At 46.7% G+C, this 25,276-nt stretch overlaps 1 protein-coding gene and 1 long non-coding RNA gene across 29 annotated transcripts in view; one reads left to right on the forward strand and one right to left on the reverse strand.

Annotated features, from left to right (window-relative positions):
- The window catches only part of KANK1 (KN motif and ankyrin repeat domains 1), a 240,357-nt gene extending 230,752 nt beyond the window's left edge, over positions 1 to 9,605 (forward strand). For all 27 annotated transcript variants that reach the window (XM_074394727.1, XM_074394726.1, XM_074394725.1 and 24 more), the window contains 5 exons: positions 1,369 to 1,588; positions 4,664 to 4,806; positions 5,744 to 5,944; positions 7,970 to 8,068; positions 8,639 to 9,605. In XM_074394727.1, the coding sequence (XP_074250828.1) occupies positions 1,369 to 1,588; positions 4,664 to 4,806; positions 5,744 to 5,944; positions 7,970 to 8,068; positions 8,639 to 8,701 (726 nt within the window). In that variant the 3' untranslated portion in view covers positions 8,702 to 9,605. The remainder of the gene's footprint in view (positions 1 to 1,368; positions 1,589 to 4,663; positions 4,807 to 5,743; positions 5,945 to 7,969; positions 8,069 to 8,638) is intronic.
- A 45-nt stretch (positions 9,606 to 9,650) lies between these two features.
- The window catches only part of LOC141583716 (uncharacterized), a 79,488-nt gene continuing 63,862 nt past the window's right edge, over positions 9,651 to 25,276 (reverse strand). The window contains exons 5-7 of one of the 2 annotated variants that reach the window (XR_012516568.1): positions 12,145 to 12,319; positions 10,518 to 10,667; positions 9,651 to 9,810 (exon numbers count right to left, since the gene is read on the reverse strand). This is a non-coding gene — a long non-coding RNA (uncharacterized LOC141583716). Of the gene's footprint in view, positions 9,811 to 10,517; positions 10,673 to 12,144; positions 12,320 to 25,276 lie in introns of both variants that reach the window. The other variant, XR_012516567.1, reaches the window with a different exon arrangement.

A 25,276-nucleotide genomic window follows, 5' to 3' on the forward strand; every position in this document is an offset into this window, starting at 1 on the left:
GACAATTTCAAAGAAAGAGGAATCTGAATGTATAAAATACAGGGAAAAAAGGACCCTTTTCAAGTGTCCCAAAATGTGATTGAAAAGGTTAAAACTAAATAATCTATAGTTGGATGATACAGAGATGGGAGGTCTATAATCCCAGCTCTACCTGTTCTACAGAAAGAGGACTTAGTGGCTTCTGGTGCTTTTGAACATGCCAAATAGGCTTTCTTTACTTTTAAACGTTTACAGTAAGCAAAGCAGAAATGAATTATTAAACTCAGAGGCTGCCAGGCGCGGTGGCTCAAGCCTGTAATCCCAGCACTTTGGGAGGCTGAGGCAGGTGGATCACGAGGTCAAGAGATCGAGACCATCCTGGTCAACATGGTGAAACCCCGTCTCTACTAAAAATACAAAACATTAGCTCGGCATGGTGGCACGTGCCTTTAATCCCAGCTACTCAGGAGGCTGAGGCAGGAGAATTGCCTGAACCCAGGAGGTGCAGAGGTTGCGGTGAGCCGAGATCGTGCCATTGCACTCCAGCCTAGGTAACAAGAGTGAAACTCCGTCTCAAAAAAAAAAAAAAAAAAAAAAAAAACTCAGAGGAAAGGAAGCCCATTGAAAAGGCATTTTAGTTATCCTCATCACCAGCACTAACTATGCTCAGTCTCCGCTGAGCCTCACGTATCCAGCTTTGACTTGATCATCCACAAAGCAAGTGCCATGTTCCTGTGTCCACAGCCTCAGGAAGTCAGAGTAGAGCTGGTAAGAAAAAGGAAGCCCATCCGGAACTAACTTCCTTTTATTTTCCCTTCCATGGTTGAACAGTTTTGGATTGATGTGGGAATTGGGTTAGCTATACACTTACCATCTCCCAACCTAGTGCTGTGCTGAGGAGTTGAAGGAGGTGAGGTTGGTCTGGGTAGGAAGCAAGTAGCATAATTCAGTGTAGGCCTGTTAATTTTTTCCTGATTTTTATGAAAATTGTTTGCAAGGCCAGTATGATTTCATTATACTAATAGTTTGATAGTAAATTGAAAGAACCATATTATCCCCATTTTTCAGATGAGGAAACTGAGGCAGAATAACTTCCCTAGGGTCATAAAGCTTACAGGTAGCAGAGCCTGCTTTGGAACCTCGGTGATCTGGCTCCAGAGCCTCTGCTTCTACATGGTGCTATCTGGCCTCCTTTACAGACATTAGCATCTACGTGTGGTTTAAAATCAGGGATGTGCCAGTTTGGTGTTTAAAGCTTCTCTTAGGGCTGTGGGTCTTGTTTTTGAGAGCAGACTCTAACTGCATATACTTTGACTATAAAAGGACAGTTTACTTGCACTCTAACGGTCTATAAATAGAAGAACTAATGGCCACTCGGTGTTTTGGCAGAGGTTCTGTCTGAACACCCTCCAGCATGAATGGTTCCGCGTGTCCAGTCAGAAGTCGGCCATTCCAGCCATGGTGGGGGACTACATCGCTGCTTTTGAGGCCATCTCCCCAGATGTCCTCCGCTATGTCATCAACTTGGCAGACGGCAACGGCAACACAGCCCTCCATTACAGCGTGTCCCACTCCAACTTTGAGATAGTGAAGCTGCTGCTGGACGCCGGTATGTTGGCTGCCCCTCCACCCCGTCTCTTCTCTAGCAGCCCTGGGGTTGTGACTTATGTTACAGAGCCTGGTTGAGCCGCTCCTGATTTCTCTGACCATGCTAAAATCCTTTTTATTGTTTTTCCACATGATACAGCAAGAATATTCTTGAGTCACTCATAAGAGGCTTGAAATTTAAACAAAACTGGGTGACACAGATTCCACATCTGTTTTGATAGGAGGTTTTGAGGATATTCTTGCTGCATTCAAGTGAAAGGTGTATCCCTGGTAAGAAGCACGACTCACGTTGCCTCCTGAGCTCAATTACGCACGCTTAGCTGGTTTGCGCTCACGGGGCAGAGTGCTGCTTACAGCCTTGGTGCTTGCGGCCTCCTTACTTTGTCCGTACTCCATGAGTGCTGTCCATGCAGAACTGTGTGGTTAGTCAAGGTGGGGCTAAGCAAAGCCACCGTAACAGATTATGGTCAAATGATCACCATTCTCACCAAAAAAAAAAGTCTTGTCACTGGGGAAGCAGCATAGAGCAAAGGACATATGATTCTTATATCTCAACTATAATAATGAGAGTAAAAACTGGCCATCCCAGAATAGAGCCAGTGGACATCTTAGACATGAAGTGAGGGGTGACACAGACAGATGATCCCCTCGAGAAATTGTGAGCTTTCAAATTCTTGTTCACATGGAGCAGCCCAGTGCCACACATAGTCCCCAGAATCTTCAGTTTTTGTAATGCATATTTTTATTTCTAGGGTGTGACTGATAGAGAATTCACAGTACCTCAGTCTCATTAATCGGGATACAATGGAAACACCTGACTATGAATATAACTAAGAATATGCAATAAAACTGTCCAATTTTCCAAAATCATCTCTTCATCCACTATCCAATCTCTTCTGCTCTGCTTTGGGAACTTGGAATTGATGCAGAGAAAAAAAATCTAACCAGATTTAACCTTCTTTTCTCTTATAAGTTTGTTTGTTCCCCACTTTTGGAGCCATGTTAGTGCTTCTATCTTACAGGAGGGAATTTCAAGCTGCTCCTCTTCAGGCCTTCCAGACTATAAACAGAGCTGGTGATACTGTCAGCCAGAGTGATTGTTTAAACAGAACTGGATATTATCCAGGGAAGCCAAAACAAGATTTCAGTATCACTCCTGACAGGAACAACTTAGGATACCCTTAGAAGTGAATAAAATATCTTGAAAAATCATTTTAATTCCATTGTTAGATGGTTTTGGTTAATCACTTTTCTTTTTTTTTGAGACCGAGTTTCGCTCTTGTTCCCCGGGCTGGAGTGCAGTGTTGCGATCTCGGCTCACCACAACCTCTGCCTTCCTTCAAGCAATTCTCCTGCCTCAGCCTCCTGAGTAGCTGAGATTACAGGCATGTACCACCATACCCGGCTAATCTTATTTTTCTTTTTTTTTTTGAGACAGAGTTTCGCTCTTGTTACCCAGGCTGGAGTGCAATGGCCCGATCTTGGCTCACTGCAACCTCCGCCTCCTGGGCTCAGGCAATTCTCCTGCCTCAGCCTCCTGAGTAGCTGGGATTACAGGCACGCGCCACCATGCCCAGCTAATTTTTTGTATTTTTAGTAGAGACGGGGTTTCACCATGTTGACCAGGATGGTCTCAATCTCTCGACCTCGTGATCCACCCGCCTCGGCCTCCCAAAGTGCTGGGATTACAGGCTTAAGCCACCGCGCCCGGCCTTTTTTTTTTTTTTTTTTTTTTTTTTTTTTTAAGTAGAGACAGGTTTCTCCACGTTGGTCAGCCTGGTTTCAAACTCCTGACCTCAGGTGATCTGCCTACCTCAGTCTCCCAAAGTGCTGTGATAATAGGCGTGAGCCACTGCGCCCAGGTGGTTAATCACTTCTGTTTATTAATTTTTACTGCTCACCCTTCTAGGCTGAGATTCTGGTCCCATAAGATGTAGTTCTAGGATGCTTCCACATCTATGCAGAGCAAAGTCCCCTGTGCTCAGGAGCTCCAAAGCACACACGAACTCATCCACTTCTCCACCACAGGACCTTTATTTTCTGCATAAAAACACACACTTTTAAAAATACCATTAATGTCCTTAGTATGGAGTTGTTTGGGATCTGAAGGAAAATGCTCATGGTACCTTATCTTCTCCTTAATGACAGAAACATTCTAAACATTTTAACTTCACATTTGGTCCCACATAAAAGCTGCTTTCTAACACTCACCATTCCGGTCATTTCAGAGAAAGGGCCGAAGGAACTTTTAAATGCGTGAAGGCTAATCACTGAAGACCCCTTAAGAATTACAGGAATAGAAAAAGTCTGGTTCATTAAATCTGTTAAAGGTACTTAACTGCATTTGCTCTCAGACAGTAAATTCTAGAGCTAGATGTTGTATGATTGGAATTCTGCTTCTCAGGACCCTGGGCAGGCCAGAGTAGTAAATTCAGGGTCTCAGAATGAGTAGGGTTTGGATAAATAGGGGCCACGCTGTCCAGTGTTCCATATATAAGCCTTTTGCAAACCCTTCTTTCATGAGTAGCTCACTGCCTGCTTCACTTCAGAGCAGTGGTTTTCTAAACACAGCTGAGTGCCTAGATCCCACGATTGTTTATTCTCAAGAGCAGCCATTAGAACAACTGCCCAGACTTCTAAGCCATTGCATCTCAGCCACCAGTTGCCAACAAGACATGCTGTAGGCTAGGCATAGTGGTGGGCACCTGTAGTCCCAGCTACTCAGGAGGCTGAGACAGGAGAATCACTTGAACCCAGGAGGCAGAGGTTGCAGTGAGCTGAGATTGTGCTGCTGTACTCCAGCCAGAGCAACAAAGCAAGACTGTCTCAAAACAAAACAAAACAAAACAAAACAAACCGCTGTAGGTTACCGTTGCTTCAGGTCTCCTGAATAGGAAAAACAAGTTTTTGGTTTGGTATGAAAACCTCTCTCACATTTCCTTCTAAGTCACTCTTGGTCTCCAGCCACCTGGTGCCATTTCACCGCGCTCCTGTAAACACCATCCCTTCAGTGGCTCTATAAGCCGCTTCTGTTAGAAGGGGCTGCTTCCTAAGAGACTTTTTTTCTTTTTTGCAGACGTGTGTAACGTGGATCACCAGAACAAGGCAGGCTATACCCCCATCATGCTGGCAGCCCTTGCCGCTGTGGAAGCAGAAAAAGACATGCGGGTTGTGGAGGAACTCTTCGGCTGTGGGGATGTGAATGCCAAAGCCAGTCAGGTTAGCACGCTTAGTTCCTGTGCTCAGGAAGGCACCCCTGACCCACAGGCAGCAGACAGGACTGCAGTGGCCGCTCTGGCAGAGCAGGCATAGATGCCACGCTCCCGCCATGGTGCATTTGTTTGCAGGCCTGCCCTGAGTCCACGCACTGCTTGCTGAGCAAACACACCAGTGAAATACGGGCTTAAATTTCACACTGGAAACTCTTCCCCGCTTTGCCTTTCTTTTCTTCATTTGCATGGAAATGCTGTTAGTCTCCCTACACATAAATGATGAGGCGTCCCCATCATACACCTAGTGACTGTTGCTTCCTTTCTCCATGTTGCAGTGTCTTTAGAGCAGGCAGTGGCCCAGATCCAGATGTCTTCACAGCTTCACTTTTAAACACCTCTGAACTTCCAGCCCCTCGCTATACTGTGACAGATCCTCGATGCGCAAATGAAATTGGCTCCTAGCCGGGCGCGGTGGCTCGAGCCTGTAATCCCAGCACTTTGGGAGGCTGAGGCGGGTGGATCATGAGGTCAAGAGATCGAGACCATTCCGGTCAACATGGTGAAACCCCGTCTCTACTAAAAATACAAAACATTAGCTGGGCATGGTGGTGCGTGCCTGTAATCCCAGCTACTCAGGAGGCTGAGGCAGGAGAATTGCCTGAACCCAGGAGGCGGAGGTTGCAGTGAGTCAAGATCGCGCCATTGCACTCCAGCCTGGGTAACAAGAGCAAAACTCCGTCTCAAAAAAAAAAAAAAAAAAAAGAAAAGAAATTGGCTCCTTCCTTTATGCCCTTCCTTAGCTCACGGGAAGCTGGTTTCTCCCTGCTTACCACCACCCACCCCAAGAAGTTCCAAGCCAGTTCTTTCCCTAGCACAGCCCCATGAGGGGCCACCACTGCCACCTCAGTTTGTATTTCTGAAGTCCCTGTCATCTCTTCTCATAGGCGGGACAGACGGCCCTCATGCTGGCGGTCAGTCACGGGAGGATAGACATGGTGAAAGGCCTGCTGGCCTGCGGGGCTGATGTCAACATCCAGGATGACGAGGGCTCCACGGCCCTCATGTGTGCCAGCGAGCACGGGCACGTGGAGATTGTCAAGCTGCTGCTGGCCCAGCCCGGCTGCAACGGTCACCTAGAGGACAATGTAAGCTGTCTCCATTGGGCCTCCAAGCCAGGGGTCTGGGGGACTCTGGGCGGGAGGCCTGGGAGTGCTGTTTGGCCACGGGTGAGCAAATCCTCCCCTCTTTTCCTCGTGGATTTGTGTCACCATCCAGATGCCCTCCTTTCACAGCCAGGCTTGGCTAAACTTACTGCATACAAACTAACTCTTAAACTAGTGCCCAAAGCAGAACAATAAATAGGCCCCACCCCAAAATTCATAAAATGACAAAGTGATTTAATGGGCATGTCCAAGAGCCTCTCTGTTAAAGGGGAAGCGATGGATTTGCACTGCAGAATCAAATTCAGTGCAGGTGACTTCCAACGGGTCCACTTCGAAACAGCCAAGGCCCCAGTCCGCTTGGAAATCTGGATTATTACTCATTAGAGGCTGGGGTTACAAGGTGACTGAAACCAGTTCCTACACAGCCAGCCTTTCCCACCCAAAGTGAAGGCAGATGATCCGCTCTGGCTCATCAAAGTGAGTAGCTTGTGGCACCCCTTAAACCAGGCCATGCAGAGTATCTGGGCTTCTTTAAGCACATTTTCCCGTGTCTGCTCAGTCTGTCCCATCAGCATCACTCTGCTCTCCTCTCCCAGTTCCCAGGCTGTCCACATTTCCAGGAAACCAGTGAAGAGGGTACTTATGGGTGTCTCCAGGCCACAGCAGAAGAGTGGTGGATGGTTTAGGACCTGGTCAGATGGTGTCAAGGCCTTGGTTCTGTTTTTGAAAGTTTATGGATCACAGGTTTGGATCAGAGCTTCCTTCAGCTCAAAACACCAAAAAGTTAGGGAAAATACCCTTTGTATGTCAGATCCCTCTGGGCCCAAACCAGCAGAGGTTGTCACTGGCATGAGGGACTGACTAGCTTCGCACTCAGCCACCTCCACAGGAGCTGCAGCTGTACCAGATTCCCTTCTTCCCCTCTGGGGGAGGGAGAGCTTCTGACTTCTTCCTTCCAGAAAACTTTGTTAACTGTGCCTTGAGTTTTGTTTGCTTTTACTTCTATTCTCTTTTAAAATTCACAGCATGGGAGGGAAGGACCAAGATTAAACCAAAGGAGAAGGGGGTCCTGCTGTTGCTGACCAGAGGGAAATCCTTATTTCAAGACTAGATAGGCTGGGTACAGTGGCTCACTCCTGTAATCCCCGCCCTTTGGGAGGCTGAGGCAGGAGGATCGCTCTAGCCCAGGCGTTTCAGAGCAGCCTGGGCAACATAGTGAGACTCCCATCTTTTTAAAAAAAAAAAAAAAATTATCCAGGTGTGGTATTGCAAGCCTATAGTCTAGCTACTTTCGAGGTTGAGGTGGGAGGATCACTTGAGCCCTGGAGGTCAAGGCTACAGTGATCTTTAATCCTGCTGCTGCACTGCAGCCTAGGGGACAGAGACCCTGTCTCACACACACACACACACACAAAGACTATAGACAGAAAACAAATTGTACTGTTGTTTACCTTGATACTCCTTTATATCCATCTGAATCCCTAAAATTCAAGCAGTTAAATGAAGCATTTCTTTCTCAGATGTAGTGGTTCCCCTCTTATTTCCATAAGATACATCTATGCAAGTCACTGCATGCTTACGGATGTTAATTGTAGCCTTAAACGGAGGTGGTTAGGGCTTTAAGACAATAGTGCTCTAAGAGGAAAGCTAAGAGATCTTTGGCAAATTGAGTCTCCGAACACACTACTGGTGCTTGCCTGGTCATTCATAATTATAAGGAAAAAAAACTGTTTCTATCCTCATCTTCTGCTTCCCCCTCCTGGTGAGCAGAATGGTTGAATAAACTAATCCTCATAAGTGGGACCTCTGGAGGGTGGAGGCTTACCTCATTCATCTTCACATCCTCAGGCCTCCACACTTAGAGGTCCTGAAAGTTTCCCCGAGGACCAAAGGAGTAGGGATATTTGGGGAACTTTACCGCTTACTGGAGGTGGTTTTATTCTCTTACCTTCTCCGGCTGTCTGGAGGCTTGAGAAACCCAACATGGCTTGTTCTTTGCATCTTAAGGACGGCAGCACTGCGCTCTCGATCGCCCTGGAAGCGGGACACAAGGACATCGCAGTTCTTCTGTATGCCCACGTCAACTTTGCAAAAGCCCAGTCTCCGGTCAGTGTTGTGCATTTGGCATTTGTAAACAGGCTGAAATCTACCAGATTGGTGGACCCCCTTCCTCCAGGAATTGACAGATTTTATGTTGATTCACAAAACGGAAGTTTTAGTCTGGAGTTTAACAGTTCACCCTTTCTTTCTGCCCCACCACCAAGGGCAGGAGAACTAATGTTTAAGTAGGGGCTGGGCCCTGCTTGTCCTTGCAAGACAGATGTTCTCACAGCTGTCCATAGGTTTTAATTCTGTACAGAATTATCCAGATGCACCCCCTGAGCCCATGGGGATATTTCACCACGGTTCTGGCATCGTTCCTAAAGCAGATGGTCCACAGTTCACTGAGTGGGGAAGGTGACTTCCCAGGACCGCTGGACATAGCACTGCTGAGCCCAGCTGGCCTTGGAGCTGTGCCTGCTGCTGTGGACACCTGTCCCCTGTTCTCAGCCAGAGCTGCTTTGGCTCACAGCTGGTTGTTGGCTGTCGGGGGGGCCAAGATCCACTATCACAGGGCACACATCTGCCTGAGGTCACTTATTAACCCCCAGTTTTTTTTCCTTTCCTGGTCTCTAGGGCACCCCTAGACTTGGAAGGAAGACGTCTCCTGGCCCCACCCACCGAGGTTCATTTGACTGATTGTATGCAAATACCCCTTCATTTACATGCCACTATTAAGCTGCTAATTGTTCCTGTTGGGGTGACAGATACTGAATGTATGTGTACTGTGCCTGAGCTCACCAGCAAACAGAAGCATAAAGCCCAGGGCTAAAGGCTGAAGCTTTCACAGTGCAGAGACTGCCAGCCTGGGCACATGCGCCACCTTTCAGGCCGCCATCTCTCTGTGTAGGGCACACTTTAACCCCGTCTCTGTTGCTGTTGAGTATCTGCTCCGTTATGTACAGTCATAGGAAATTCTGACCTGATCAGCAGGGGCCCCTTCTGTTCTCGCCACTCCCACAAAGAAGTGTCAGGTTCTCATTGCTATGTTATAAAATGTTTCCACTAATATTTATATTTACTAAATGTGGAACCATTAGAAAGCTCTTCCAAAAATCTCATTCCCAGCATAGTTTTTTCTGTTGTCTTTTATTACTTTAAAATAAGGAAGTTGAGATGACTTTGATCATCCCTAACTTGGGCCTGGGCTAGACAAAACTCTCAGAAAGTATAAAACTTAACAAAACACAGTATTTTCATTTGGTTTTATCTAGGTAGATGTAATATATGACTTTTTATAAAAAAGGATATCTATATGAAATTGACACAGTATTTTCAGTTTTTATATTCCATACTAAAGACATGAAGAACTACATGTAACATTATCATATTGTATTAATAATTGCACAAGTCTAATGATAAAGGTTGGATTGTGTTAGAGCAATTGGCTCTGTATTTGCCTCTAGAATAAACAGTGTAGTTCTCTTGTATTTATGGATTCCTTTATACCGTGTCACATTTACTTTGGTCCTATATGTATTTAAATGTTTGAAGTGCCTTAGCCTCTTGCCATCTTTTCAAAATAAAATTCCATTAAGCTCTGTTCTGTGTCCCTCATTGTCCGCTCGAGCCCATTGACTTACAGCAGTGGCAGCACACGCTGATTGATGGATTCAGCAGGGAGGGCTAGTGTGCCAATTCGCTGGTCACAGGCTCCGACAGGGAGACAGCATCTTCCAGGCCTGAGCAGCAAATCCTTCTTCGTGTTGTCGCACGTTACTCAGAACCTTGGATAACCCCCAGCCGTCCTAAAAACACAATACATACATGTTTTAAGAAATTTATCTGGATGATTGTAGTTCATTACCACAAAAGGATGTGGCTGAACCCTAGGGTGGTGATTGAAACCAGCTTATTTCCCATTTACCACTGAGGCCAGCTCACCTTTGCTGAAGAGGGTTCTTGACTCTTTGTAGCAGGAACTTCTAAGTTAATCAAGTCTTTTTAAGAGTTTCAGGTGGAAAGGCAAAATCTCTCAGGTTAGACCCAATGTTGAAATGTGAACCAGGCCAATTCTCATTAGAGACAAGGGGCCAAAGACTGTGCCAATGGAACGATGGAATCTAATGTCTTTTAATGTTGACTTCAATCCAGTAAAGCTCTTGTTAAGCCATTTAACTGTAAAATTGGGCCTGGGGGAGGCAGTGATTTGAACCCATCCATGCTCCGAAGGGAGAGACACCTTTCCCTAATTCACACGTCCGTTCTCCCTCCTTTGTCCCCAACGCTGCCTCCTCCTCAAGCCCACATTATTACATAGAACAAAATTAGGCATGGCTATCAGGTTAAAGCATTGTCAATGATGCTCTCATTAAAAACAACAGCACAAACAGAGAGCATGCTTCCATATGAAATGTGATTAATTCTTTCAGACATGGCTCATGATGACTGGGACCACACCACAAACATGTTAGGCAGGGTGGGGGAGCTGTATCAAAGCAAACGCTGGCATTACCTTAGCTCTAGAAGGAGCCAGACTTTCGCTGGTGATCTAGATCCACACAGGTTTTCTGTGCTGTCCACTCATGTGCAGCAGCATTTCTGTGTCTCCTGGAAGAGTCATTTCTAGAAGGCTAGGAACCACGGCTGCCACAGATCCGTTTTTCTGTGCTTATAAGGACCAGAGAAGGTGGGTCAGTACACAGGTGACAGTGGCTGGGTGCAGACTGCTCTTAGAATATTTTCCCAAGCTAATCTTTTCCATTTGCACTTCCTCATGGAGCTGGAATGTTCCTGCCCAGAAGGAGGGCATGAACCATTGCTTTGGCTTTGGAATTAAGACAGTTTTCTATTTTCTTTTTTAACTGAGAGCACTTTTTTTTTTTTAAAGCCCTGGCCTTAGCCAGAAAGTGTTCCACTTTCTGCATAAGGAAATTAGTAATCATATGTTTTCTCTGCTCTTATTCAGCACGACTGTAATTTAAAAGCCAGCTGATTATAAAAATATATTTAAAGTACATTTTGTTGTAGTTCATTACCACAGAAGGATGTGGCTGAACCGTAGGCCACAATGTTCCTGAACTGTTCATTCAAGCCCCTCCCCACTGAAGGCACCAGCAATTCCCTACGGGACAGTCATAGCTTTTCAAGCATGAAAGATGAAATTATTTGGAACTTGAAGTGGTATCCTTGAGATACCTATCGTGAATTCTGGCAAGGATCTTGCAATGAAGCTGGAAAACAAAATAGCTCTTTTTTTTTTTTTTTTTTTTTTTGAGACAATCTCACACTGTCATCACTCCCTGCAACCTCTGCCTCCTGGGTTCAAGCGATTTTCCTGCCTCAGCCTCTCAAGTAGCTGGGTTTACAGATGCCCACCACCATGCCCAACTAATTTTTACATTTTTAGTAGAGATGGGTTTCACTATGTTGGCCAGTCTGGTCTTGAACTTCTTGCCTCATGTTTGGCCCACCTCGGCCTCCCATAGTGCTGGGATTACAGCCCAAAATACCATTTTTACAGGTAATGCTTAGACAGAAATGCCTGATTAGAGGATATGAGAAAGGAGCTGGCATTTTAAGAATCCAGCTGCCCACTGCCTCTGCATTAAGACCTTTGTTGATTAAATAGGCAAGAGAATGGAAATATATCCCTAATTTTCATAAAATGGAAGCTGCATAAAAAATACTCCTTTTTTTTTTTGGGGGGGGGGGACAGACTTTCGCTCTTGTCACCCAGGCTGGAGTGCAATGGCACAATCTTGGCTCCCGGCAACCTCTGACTCCTGGATTCAAACAATTCTGCTTCAGCCTCCCGTGTAGCTGGGACTACAGGCATCCGCCACCATGCCCAGCTAATTTTGGTATTTTTAGTAGAGACGGGGTTTCACCATGTTGACCAGGATGGTCTCGATCTCTTGACCTCATGATCCACCTGTGTCGGCCTCCCAAAGTGCTGGGATTAATAGGCATGAGTCACCGGAAATACTCCTCTATTTCTAAAACCAAATGTCAATCTTATATTTGAGCCAAGGTAAGTTTTACACTTGTTCCCCATTCCCCAACCCAGAAGGAACTAGTTACCCAGCCCTAGAAACCGCCTGGAAGACTCAGGCTGTGTGACGGAGAGCGAGAGAACATACCTGAGCTGCAGGCAGGCAGGTGCTGCTTTGCTGTCAGTGGTACGGGAAGCTCGATGCTGTATTGAGGCTGGTTGTAGGAGAGCAGGTGCCAGCTGGGCAACCACTTCTCACATGTCGGGCAGCAGAGGGATTCTTGCTATGGTCCCATCTGGTCTTTCAGGAAGTACTGGATTTGCTTAAACAAACAAGTAATAAGGAAAGTATGTATTAGGTGGAATCCCTCAGAGTTCAGAGCTCACCCACCCCCAATCCTGCCTAAAATATGTCACCCCACCCCCAGAAAATCCAGTCTTCCAGCAGGAAACTTACTAGGATCAAATTGCGTACTTGGGTTTGCAACACCATCTGCCAGGACTGAGAAGTTCCAGAGCCTGGCTGATAAATACTAGTTGAATGAGTGTAAAAAAATAAAGTATGGTGTTAGAAGTCAGGAGTGTCGCCATGAGGGAGCAGGAAGGAGGTGACTGGGAAGGAGCCCAAATGGGCCTGGTGAGTTCCTGGTAATAGTCGATTTCTTGCCTGGGGGGTAGTTGCACTGTTATGCTCACTTTGTGACCATTCATCAGGTGGTATACACACGATTTGTGTGCTTTCCTGTATATATATTAACTTCAAGTTTTTTCAAGTTTAAGAAAATGAGAAAGTTTGATCAAAAAAATCTTGGGAAGGAGGCTGTAGATTTGAGCATCAATATGATCAAAGATATAGTGAAAGGATGTAAAAACTGAAAAACTCTTAGCCCTGCTATTTCTTGAATGTGAACACAGAGCTTTGCACGATGGCTGTTGTGGCCCACACACAACCTTGAATAGTAGTCACTAGGGCTGTTCTCAGAGACTCCAGTTCTTTTTCTGGGCACAACAGAATAGGATATACTGCTCACCCACGTTTCAAGTTAGACTTGGCCATGTGACTTCTCCAGTCAAACACTAGAAAAAGTGAAATGTCAATTCCAGATGGAAGCTTTAAAAGCCAGTGCAGTTCACCCTGTCCCAGTGATGACAGAAGCAAGTGTTGACATAGACATACCATTAGCCTCAGTCCCTGAGTGACTGTGGAATAGCGTTCCCTTGCCAAGCTGTATTGCAAATGTATTAGGAACAAGAAATAATCCTTTATCATGTTAAGCCAGAGAAGTTAGGGAGTGATTTGCTGGCACAGCTTAATTTAGGTTTTCTTTTTTTGTTTTGTTTTTTTGAGACAGTGTTTTGCTCTTGTTGCCCAGGCTGAAGGACAATGGTGCGATCTTGGCTCCCTGCAACCTCTGCCTCCTTGGTTCAAGTGATTCTCCTGCTTCAGCCTCCCAAGTAGCTGGGAGTACAGGCATGTGCCACCACACACAGCTTATTTTGTATTTTTAGTAGAGAGAGGGTTTCACCGTGTTGCTCAGGCTGGTCTCAAACTCCTGACCTCAGGTGATACCCACCTCGGCCTCCCAAAGTCCTGGGATTACAGGCGAGAGCCACCGCGCCCAGCCATAACTTAGGTTTCTTGATTCAGAAACTGGTTCCGGGAAGTGAGATGTTGCTGTAAACAAATGGCTTTAGTAGCTGATTTCTGGACAGCAACAAAACTCACTGGGGACTTAATCATAGAACAATGACAACTATTTGAATGACAGTTTTCTTAATAATCCCCAGAAGAAAGTAATCTATTGCCTACAATGGATGTCTTAGAGCTCTAGGGACTAAATAATTTTGTGTAAGGAAAGCCATTTCCTATGTACCTATATGCACAGTTTCCCTAGATTGTCTCTTAGGAACTTGTAGCCCTCAAACTTTGGTGTGCACCAGAATCCCTAGGAGGGCTTATGAAAACGCACTGCTGGGCCTCAACCCTGAGCTTCCAATTCAGTAGGTCTGGAAAGAGGCTCAGGAATTGGCATTGGTAACAAGTTCCCAGGTGATGCTGATGCTTCTGGTCCAAAAGCCCCACATGGAGAAACTGTGCTCTAGAGGAAGGGCTCTGGTAACAGAGCTCCCTGGTGGGCAGGAACCCTAAGGGTCTTTGCTCTTTCATCTTTGCAGGGCTTTCGTCTTTTGCAGTTTCCAGTGACTAAGCTTTATGGGTTCGCCTGTTCCCTGTGGAATGTGTGCTCCCCAGTATAAAAAGCAAATTCTGCAAAGATGCCATTGCCCAATGGGAAGTCTTTCATTCCACAGCGTATAGTACAATATATCAAGTGTTTATAAAGCCTGTATTCATCCAGAATTTGGTTTTAGACTTTGGCCATAGAACTCAACTTGACTCACAGCAGTAAGAAAAAAAAAAATCACTAAATGACTCATATATTTCACTTAGTACTGTTTCTTTATGCTAACCCCATGAATCTCTCTGTGTTGGCTCACTGCCTTGTGAATGCGCATTTTAAAATCATGGTCTCCTCTGGAAACCTTCATGGCAGAGGAGAGAATGCCGCACCGCCGCCCTCTCAGCTGCTGCCTCCACATTCCATCCTGGGTTCCAATTCTGCTGTTTGGCAGAAAAGCACAGCGGTTTTCCTTTCTAGAGCAGGAAAGCAGTCATTCTAGATGTTCACACTAAGATCCAAGAGACAGATGAATCTGTGTTGGAAAGCCACAGGGGCCCAATGGACCCAGGAACCAATCTGAATATCGTCTATGTCCACAGCTCTGAGGTCAGAGACTGAGTTGAGATGTGTTAGAAGAGGGAGAAGACGGTGAGGCACAGTGGCTCACGCCTGTGATCCCAGCACTTTGGGAGGCCGAGGTGGGTAGATCATAAGGTCAGGAGTTCAAGATCAGCCTGACCAACATGGTGAAACCTCGTCTCTACTAAGAAGACAAAAAACTAGCTGGGCATGGTGGCACATGCCTGTGATCCCAGCTACTCAGGAGGCTGAGGCAGGACAACTGCTTGAACCAGGACCTGGGAGGTGGAGGTTGCAGTGAGCCAAGATCGCACCACTGCACTCCAGCCTGGGCTACAGAGCGAGACTCTGTCTCAAAAAAAGGGAGAAGATATCAGTGTTTCACCGGGAAAGGAAGCAACTTGTTTATATCTTCTCTTATCTATAAATCTATCTCCAAGAGACAAGACACTCAGAAAGTACACTTGCTGAGACTGATTGATGGAAGGCCTTGAATGACCGAAGGAACGTTAATGAAGTTCCCATATGCTTCATTCAATCATCATCAGGATATATGACCACATACATAACCAAATAGCCAGAAGCTTGCTGTCTGTCCTATAAACCTTGCTATAGATTTTGGTCTGCAGAACATCTTTTAGAGGTAAAATCTCACTCTGTCACCCAGGCTCAAGTGCAGTGGTGAAATCTTGGCTCACTGCAACCTCTGCCTCCTGGGTTCAAGTGATTCTTATGCCTCAGCCTCCCGGATAGCTGGGATCACAGGCAGACACCACCATGCCCAGCTAATTTTTGTATTTTTAGGAGAGACAGGGTTTCACTATGTTGGCCAGGCTGATCTCGAACTCATGACCTCAGGTGATCTGCCTGCCTCAGCTTCCCAAAGTGCTAAGATGACAGGCGTGAGTCACTGCACCTGGCATACAATATTTAAAAGGGTAGAGCAAAGTACTTTTTCTTACCTTTTGTGTCAGAGTTTAGGGACTCCGGCTGAGGACAAACATCCTACACTTGGTAATACACAACAGTCTTGGGTTCAGAAATTGTTTTGCCAAATTCTTGTCAATGCTTCTAATCCTTTTTAAAATTAGGGGGCCCAAACACTGTCATTACCTACCACTAAGTTTCTAAAGATTACCTTTCAGCTGGGCACAGTGGCTCACAGTAATCTCAGCACTTTGGGAGCCCAAGGGACACGGATCACCTAAGGTCAGGAGTTGGAAACCAGCCTGGCCAACATGGTGAAACCCCGTCTCTCCTAAAAATACAAAAACCAACCAGGCATGGTTGCTTGCGTGTGTAATCCCAGCTACTCAGGAAGCTGAGGCAGGAAAATCCCTTGAACCCAGGAGGTGGAGTTTTGCCATAAGCTGAGATTGTGCCACTGCACCTCCAGCCTGGTCAACAGAGACTCTGTCTCAAAAACTAATTAATTAAAGATTACCTTTCAATGATCTGGACCTACATTTACCTCTGCATGGAGAGGAGTTTCACCCAGGAGCCAACATGATGGACCTTAACTGCTATTAGCAACCCACCCATCCGGGCAGACAGGCTGTCAGCCAGTCTACTGAAATGTAGCGGTCACTCTTCCCTTTGCTTCCCCCTTCCGTTCATGTGATGCCTAATAAAGAATGACCTTTCACTCATGCTCACTGTCCATATTTCACCAAGATATGAAATATATCTATAGTGTTCAAGACCAGTGAAAGATACTCAGTTTGGGCCACTGTTAGCAAAGAAGCAATCTACAGGGACCTATTTTATATGAAGTTGAAAGCTGCTCCTGATAACTCTTCAAGGAGTACATCATTCTGATTTCTAGATGGGATATGTCAGTTATTTATGGTCCTGATATTGTTATGTAACAGACACTCCTCAAAGCCTCAGGAGCGTAAGCATGTATTTCTCACACCTCCGAGTGCCCAGCGAAGCAGCTCAGCTGACCTTGGCCAGTCTCACTTGCAGCTGTCAGTTGGCCTTGGCTGGATAAAGTGTGTTCTCATGGCCATAACAAAAATGCAAGAATAGAGGTGGACAAGGATCCTTGAGGCTCAGGCTCAGAACTTGGACTCCATCATTTTCATGGTACTCTATTGGCCCAAACAAGTCACAAGGCCAGTCCAGATTCAAGGAGACTGGGAAACAAATCCTTCAGTGGAAGGAACTGCAAAGCTACATGCCAGAGTGTTTGGCTATAGACAGAAACGGCCAGGCACAGTGGCTCACGCCTGTCATCCCCGCACTTTGGGAGGCTGAGGCGGGTGGATCACCTGAGGCCAGGAGTTCAAGACCAGCCTGGCCTACATGGTGAAACTCCGTCTCTACTAAAAATACAAAAATCAGCTCGGCATGGCGGCACACGCCTGTGATCACAGCTACTCGGGAGGCTGAGGCAAGAGAATCACTTGCACCAGGAGGCGGAGGTTGCCGTGAGCCAAAATTGCACCACTGCACTCCAGCCTGGTGACAGAGTGAGACTCCATCTGAAAATACATAAATAAAAATAAAAGAAAGGATTTGGAGCCATAAAATACAATATATCTATCATAGTGGGATCCTCTCCCAATAATAGCTCTGGCCAGGATTTTGGAATTGCTCAAGAGGCATACTTCTTAATAACCTACCTAAATACCTGTGAGGATGTGTGGAGCTAGGAACTCTGGTCCACCCTCGAGACTGATGATTGCCGAGCCTTTTCTGTGGTGGAGGCCTCTTGTAAGTTCTCAGCCACATCATTATCGCTACTGAGTGCTGCTATCAAAAAGCCCCTAACCAGAGTCATCTGCTAAGTATCCAGTGACTGAATGTAAGCAGAAGGTAGAAAGCAGTGGCCCGTTGGTAAATATGGGGGTGGTAACCCAAAAACAGATGTGAGAAGAGAGCCATCATCAAAGTCTTGGGAGCTAATCTTTGAGGGGTTTGCTGTTATTAGCAGTCTCACTCTGACGCCAGGCTGGAGTGCAGTGATGCCATCTTGGCTCAGTGCAACCTCCACCTGCTTGGTTCGAGAGATTCTCCTGCTCAGCCTCCTGAGTAGCTGGGATTACAGACATGTGCCAACATAGTTGGCTAATTTTTGTATTTTTAGTAGAGATGGGGTTTCACCATGTTGGCCAAGCTGGTCTTGAACCCCTGACCTCAAGTGATCCACCCGCCTCAGCCTCCCAAACTGCTAGGATTACAGGCGTGACCACCACACATGGCCCTGGGAGCTAGTTTCAAGTGGTATTCTTGAGTAGCAGCAGGGTGATACACCACTGAGGCAAGAATTCCGTCTCCAGCCTGTTCTCACTAAGGAGACTGTGTCACACAGCACTGGGGAAATCTGATCTCCACAGCCTTTGGCTTCCAACTAAGAATCAAAGCAGGGATGGGCATGAGATATAGTAGAGTCCCCTTAAACTCTTAGCTGGTGAACATAATTTCACCACAAGCCATGGCTATTTCCTGTGGCCAGCAGGAAGACGTTGCACAGTCATTTCTGAATTCCTGTGGAAGAACTGCTCTGAAGCAGTCTTATCAAGCAAGTCTAGCTCTGTCTCTGGGCAGTGACTTGAAGGCATCTTCCCTTCCTTTGATAGCTGATCCCAGTCTAAGGTGTCACAAAGGTTAACAACAGTGGTTGTACCATGCTCACCCCAGGAGGGGGAAGTGGAGATGCTCACCAACAGGAGAGCATTACCATTTGCTAATGAAGTTAAGGGAATCCTCATTCCCCAAGGCCATCTCAGCTCTTCTGCCTGCTCTGAAGGTGGCGCGTGCCGCAGTCATCGCTTTGGTTAAGCATGACGAACAGCCTTATGGGAGAGCAGGTGGAGCGAATGGTGAAAACAGAAATAAGAATCGTGTTCACCATGTTCAGAAGCACTGAAGATGATGGGGTTAATCAGCCAGTGGCCTGATCCTCCTCGTACTTAACAGAGGGTGGCCAAATGCCTGACCACCTCTGGCTTCTCCCTGCAAAAACTCTAAAGATCCTGGAGCTAAGACAGGGGCCTTCTGTTTGTTTTTTGATTTTTTTTTTTTTTTTTTTTTTTTTGAGATGGAGTCCTACTGTGTCACCCAGACTGGAGTGCAGTGGCACGATCTCCACTCACTGCAACCTCCAACTCCCAGGTTCAAGCGACTCTCTTGCCTCAGCCTCCTGAGTAGCTGGGATTACACGCATGCAGCATCATGCCCAGGTAATCTTTTTTGTATTTTTAGTAGAGATGGGATTTTGCCATGTTGGCCAGACTGGTCTCAAACTCCTGACCTCAGGTGATCCACCCTCCTAGGTCTCTCAAAGTGCTGGGATTATAGGCATCAGCCACCGCGCCCAGCCGTTCATGGCAAGTCTTAAGGCAGCCAGTAACACATCTAAAGGGGCCATTGTGCAAATAGGAAAGAGGTGCGTTCTGTGCTTCACTAGGAAGAAGCGAGTCCAGAGGCTGAGCCAAAAATCCAACAACTAGCACATATTTAAATGGGCTCCCCAAGGCAGGAATGAGGCAGGGAAGGTTTCTTCAAATAAACAGATATTCGTTCAACCAAACTCCAAGGAGCACAACCTGGCCCCTTGTGAAAGGCCTTAGGAAAGAGTCCAAGAGGTTAGGGGAGGTCCCAGCCAGCACAGAGAGGACTACTACCTGCAACCCCACCAGCTCCCTTCAGTCCTCAGCCTGACTTATCAGCTCCCCCTAGTGGCCAGTGGTAGACATATCCCATCATGAGCCAGTCTCCCAATAACAAAGGTTTTTTTGTTTATTTATTTGAGACAGAGTCTTGCTCTGTCACCCAGGCTGGAGTCCAGTGGCATGATCTCAGCTTATTGCCACCTCCACCTCTCAGGTTCAAGCAATTCTCTTGCCTTTGTCTCCCTAGTAGCTGGGATTATAGGCATGAGCCAGCACACTGACTTTTATATTTTTAGTAGAGATGGGGTTTTGCTATATTGGCCAGGCTGGTCTGGAACTCCTGACTTCAAGTGATCCACCTGCCTTGGCATTCCAAGGTTCTGGGATTACAGGCATGAGCCACCACGCCCGGCCAACAATGGTTTTTAAACAGGACATTTTGGGTTACAAAATTAATGTAACTACAAGCGTTTTTAAAAGTTGAATAAATCTGAAATCTTGATTGTATAGTAATGGTCAACATCATTTCATGAAACTCTGTGTGCGTGTGTGTGTGTGTGTGTGGTGTGTGTGTGTGTGATCTCAGTCTCAAAATAAGATGTGTTTGGGTTTTTTGGTTTCTCCTTAAGACAGGGTCTCACTCTGTCACCCATGCTGGAGTGCTATTGTGCAATCATGGTTCACTGCAGCCTCAACCTCCTGGGCTCAAGCAATCCTCCAGCTTGGGCCTCCCAAGTAGCTAGGATCACAGATGTACTCTATCACGCCCGGCTAATATTGAGGCAGAATCTATGTTGTCCAGGCTGGTCACCTTTTTTTTTTTTTTGGTAGCCTCATGGTCTAGAAAAGCTTCAATTTTTTTTTTTTTTTTTAATTTTTATTTTTTTGAGATGGAGTTTTGCTCTTGTTGCCCAGGCTGGAGTGCAATCGCACGATCTCGGCTCACCACAACCTCCGCCTCCTGGGTTCAGGCAATTCTCCTGCCTCAGCCTCCTGAGTAGCTGGGATTACAGGCACGCGCCACCATGCCCAGCTAATTTTTTGTATTTTTAGTAGAGACGGGGTTTCACCATGTTGACCAGGATGGTCTCGATCTCTTGACCTCGTGATCCACCCGCCTCGGCCTCCCAAAGTGCTGGGATTACAGGCTTGAGCCACCGCGCCCGGCATTTTTTTTTTTTTTTTTTTTTTTTTTTTTTTTTGAGATAGAGTTTCACTGTATCACCCAGGCTGGAGTACAGTGGCATGATCTTGGCTCACTGCAACCTCCACCTCTCAAGTTCAAGCAATTCTCCCGCCTCAGCCTCCCGAGTAGCTGGACTACAAGCGTGCGCCACTGTGCCCAGCTAATTTTTGTATTTTTTTTTCTTTTAGTAGAGACAGGGTTTCACCATGTTGGCCAGGATGGTTTCAATCTCTTGACTTCATTATCCACCAATCTCAGCCTCCTAAAAGTGCTGGGATTACAGGTCTGAGCCACCACGCCCAGCCAGAAAAGTTTCCAAGTTAATAGTAAGTAACTTTTCTTTCCATATTAGCCTACTTCACTCTTTTTAATGATGTTTGACTTTATTGTAGTATAAGAGTCATAGTATGAAGTTTGCCATTTTTACTATTTTAAGTGTATAATTCAGTGGCATGAAGTGCATTTACAATATTCCGTAACTAGCACCACTATCCATATCCAAACCTTTTTCATCACCCACAAGAGAAACTCCGTAACCATTAAGCAATACTGTCCACGTCCCCTCCCTCATTCCCTGGAAACCTCAGTTCTACTTCCTGTCTCCATGCTGTTGCCTGTTCTAAATAGCTCATACCAAGACAGTGGAATCACACAACAGTTATCCTTTTGTGTCTCATTTATTTCACTTAGCATCATGTCCTCAAGGTTCATCCATGTTGTAGCACATGTCAGAACTAAATTCCTTTTCATGGCTGAATAATAGTGCATTGTACGAATATTCCACCTTTTGTTTATCCATTCATCTGTTATCACCACCTCACCTTATTTTATTCTAGATAAGGTCTGACTATGTCACCCAGGCTGGAGTGCAGGGCTGCAATCATGGCTCACTGCAGGCTGGACTTCCCAGGCTCAGGTGATCCTCCCACTTCAAACCTCCCAGGTAACTGGGATTACAGGTGCACACTGCCATGCCTGGCAAATTTTTGGTAGAGATGGGGTTTCACCATGTTGCCCAGGTTGGTCTCAAATTCCTGGGATCAAATGATACTCCTGCCTCAGCCTCCCAAAGTGCTAGGATTATAGGCAAGAGCCACTGCACCCAGCCACCACCTCATTTTAAAATGAAGGAAGTGAAGCTCTGACTGGCTCAAGGTGAGCCCAGTACTTAGTAGGAGGCCTGATCACAAACAGCAGGCCTCCTGCCTCCTAAGCCAAGACTTCTGTCACTACACCAAGCTACTAAAAGCCTGCTTTGCCTTGACACCATTTAATATTCTGCTTCAATTTCAAGTTGTGAAAAATAACAAATGCTTAGATAGCAGCACTTAACTACACAGCAGGCACTGTTCTGAGCTCTTGGTTCATGTTAACTCATTTTCTTCTTACCAGAAACCTATCAAGTACTTGAACACCATTACTATCCCCCCCAACTCCACCCGCCTCATTTCTTGTTGAGACGGTCTTGCTGTTGCCAGGCTCGAGTGCAGTGGCTCGATCTCAGCTGACTGCCACCTCCACCTCCCAGGTTCACGTGATTCTCCTGCCTTAGCCTCCTGAGTAGCTGGGACTACAGATGGCGCACCACCATGCCCGGCTGATTTTTGTATAAATTTAGAAGAGACAGCATTTCACCGTGTTGGCCAAGATGGTCTTGATCTCTTGATCTTATGATCCGCCCACCTCAGCCTCCCAAAGTGCTGGGATTACAGGCGTTCACCACCGTGCCTGGCCTACTATCCCCTTTTAATAGATGAAGCAACAGAACCGTTAGGAGGTTAAGTAGCTTGTCCAAGATCACACAGCTATCAGTTAGAAAGCCAGGCAGAGCAGCACCAAGTCCCTGTACTGATCACTTTGCCACAAGGCCACTCTTGCAGAGAGAAAAGCATTCTTTAGCAAAGCAACATTGTATTTCTAGTGAGACTCAAATTCCAGACAAGAAATCAACAAGGTATCCTGGAACAGATGAACTTCGGAAGACAAACGTATTCCAAGGGAAAGAGTGCAAGTTCACCTGCCTTTACACAAACATCTCTGGTCCCGAATTCTGCATGGGGCTTGTGAGACAGTCTCTTCTTATCTAGGAACAACAGGACAGACGACAATTCTCCAGGCCAGAATTGGTTCCCTGACACATTCTAGACTCTGTTAAGGACACAGAAGTCCGATTCTGGAGATGCCCTTGCTCCTGAAGCCACAACTGTGCAGTGTTCTGTGTGTCTCTGAGCCCCGTGCCCCAGCCTACCGTGGCCACCATGGTGGGTTTGGCCAGTACTCTACAAAGTCCAGAAGTGTCACACAGGCACCCAAGAACCCTGCCCTTGTTACATTTAAGTCAGGTGACTCACTGACTAGGGAGACAGAAACTTCTAGAAAGAAAGCCAAAAAGAGAATCCACGGCTGCTTTCTCCAAGGCTGGTTTACTTGGAAATGCGAGTGGTGAGGCTGTCACTCCCACCTGAGGATGCGAGAAAGAAGAGGGAGGCTTGCTGTCTCCCAGAAAACCAATGAGGACACTTCATTTCAGGCACTGGGGAGAAAATAGATGATTCGGAAGTCTGAGCTCCAACAGACTCCTGGTGCTTGCAGTGGGCTGTGTTCTCTGGGTTGCGTTTTCAAGTCAACACTAACAGCACTTATGGACCTGCCACAGTCCCTCAGTGTAGCTCTGATAAGGCTCCCTCAAGCTGCCCTTCCCCAGCTGCCAGCTCGCTTGCTTCTGCTATTTCCTTTTTATTTGGGAATGCCTCATACTGCTCGAACGGCAGACAAGGTTTAAATGCACTGCTACTTTGTATCTCTAGCCATTTTTAAACATTTTTTTTCAATCTTACTACCAGTATTAACCAGCAGCTCCTACATCAGAAGGAAGGTACCACAGGAATCAGGGTGCTACATGGCACAGGGTTTGGGGGGGCAGTCCCATGATACCCCACTGTACTCGGGCTCCCCAGAGGAGCAGAACCAGTATTTGTACAGATGTATAGAAAGTGATGGATTACAAGGGATTGGCATATGCAGTTACTGAGGCCAAGGAGTCCTGTGCTCTGCCATCTGTGAGCTGGAGGCCCAAGAAAGCCAGGGGTGTAGCTCCAGCCCCGACCCAAAGGCCTGAGAACCAGGGAAGCCAATGACTGAGGGCGTGAGAAGATGGGAGGTCCCAGCTCAAACAGAAAAGGAATTTTACCTAACCCACACACTTTAGTCCTATTCAAACCCTCTATAGATTGGATGGTACCCACCCATGTTGGTGAGGAAAGCCCTCTTTACTCAGTCACCAATTTGAATGCTCATCCTTTTCAGACACCCACACAGAGGTCTAGCAGCTTTGTGGGTAACCCTCAACACAGTCAAATTAACACATAAAAGAACCATTACACCCTCTTGTCCAGAAGTCTCTGCAGATAAGCATCCTTGAATTCTCACGAAGCCTGGGAACTGTCCAGAGCTGCGGCAACAAAGAACCCACGCAAGTCAGAAACTAGCAGCACCTGCAGACCCCGGAGGAGTCACACGGGCAGGCGCCCAGCACCGCCCCAGTTACATTCAGGTCCTGTGGCTTCTTGACCAGGAAGAGAGAAACTTCTCAAACAAAAGCCAAAGAGAATCCACAGCTGCCTTCTCCAAACCTGTTATAGCTGGAAAAGCAGGCGATGGGGCAATCACATGAGCTCATGCTTGTGAAAGCACCCTGTCAACAGGCACTGGGGAAGCATTCGCTGTTTTGCTAACAATAAGGTCATTTTTTTTTTCTGAGGTCACATTGTTCATTCCAGTTTCACCCACTGGCATCTCTTTCCAGAGCACACAGGCATGCACACAAAAACAACAGTCTTCCAAGTTATCCCACAAGTATGAACGGTAGCTGGTCCGACCACTGGACCGTCCACTGCACTGCGGAGTTCCAGCAGGCTGCTCTAATGGGAAACAACCTGCGGGCAGGGAGGAGGTTTTTCCAGGGACTCTGTAGACTGTCTTTATCGAATGTGGGGAGGAAAGGGGTCCTCTCAGGAATTAGGAGCTGCTGTGAGGCTGTGCCAGGGCATTCATGCCCGTGTTCCTCTCAGTCTTGGCCTCGCTCACCCACCACCCCTCCAGGTGCGCTGTAGAACTTCCAGAACTCATTGTGATGAACACATCAGCGAGGTGGTGGCCAAGTCTACAGGTCCTTCCTCCCTACAGCTTTTGGGTCCACCCCCTTCTCCCACTGCCGCTACCATAGTTCCAAGCACCGCCACTTCTCCTGGAGTGCTGCAAGGTCATCCGAACTGGTCTCCCCACTGTCTGCCTTGTCGCCTTCAGTGTGGCATATTATTCCCTGTTGAGAACCACTCAGTGGCTTCAACTTGGTCTGGCATGATGAAGCCTCCTCCGTAATCTGGGTTCAGCGCCATTACACTCCTCCCCCACCCCCAACTGAGCGAAACCAAATGCCACAGGAGGTCTTACCTTAAGCCTCCGTCACCCACTTTATTACTCATAGTTTGTCCCCAGTGTTGCAACCAAGCGCTGAGGCTTTTTGGGCTCTCTCATTTTTGAGCTTCAAATGCAGGTCTCCTTTGCCGTGAAATGCGACTGCCTGATTGACAGGAGCATGGTTACAGGGGTACATCAGGTGGCCCTATCCATATCACTGGATACATTCATAGACAATCAGAATTGATCAGGACAAGCTGTCCGAATGTATCCATCCATTTGAAAGAAAGGCAATCA

Source organism: Saimiri boliviensis, chromosome 2 (genome assembly GCF_048565385.1).
Source record: "Saimiri boliviensis isolate mSaiBol1 chromosome 2, mSaiBol1.pri, whole genome shotgun sequence".
NCBI lineage: Eukaryota > Metazoa > Chordata > Mammalia > Primates > Cebidae > Saimiri > Saimiri boliviensis.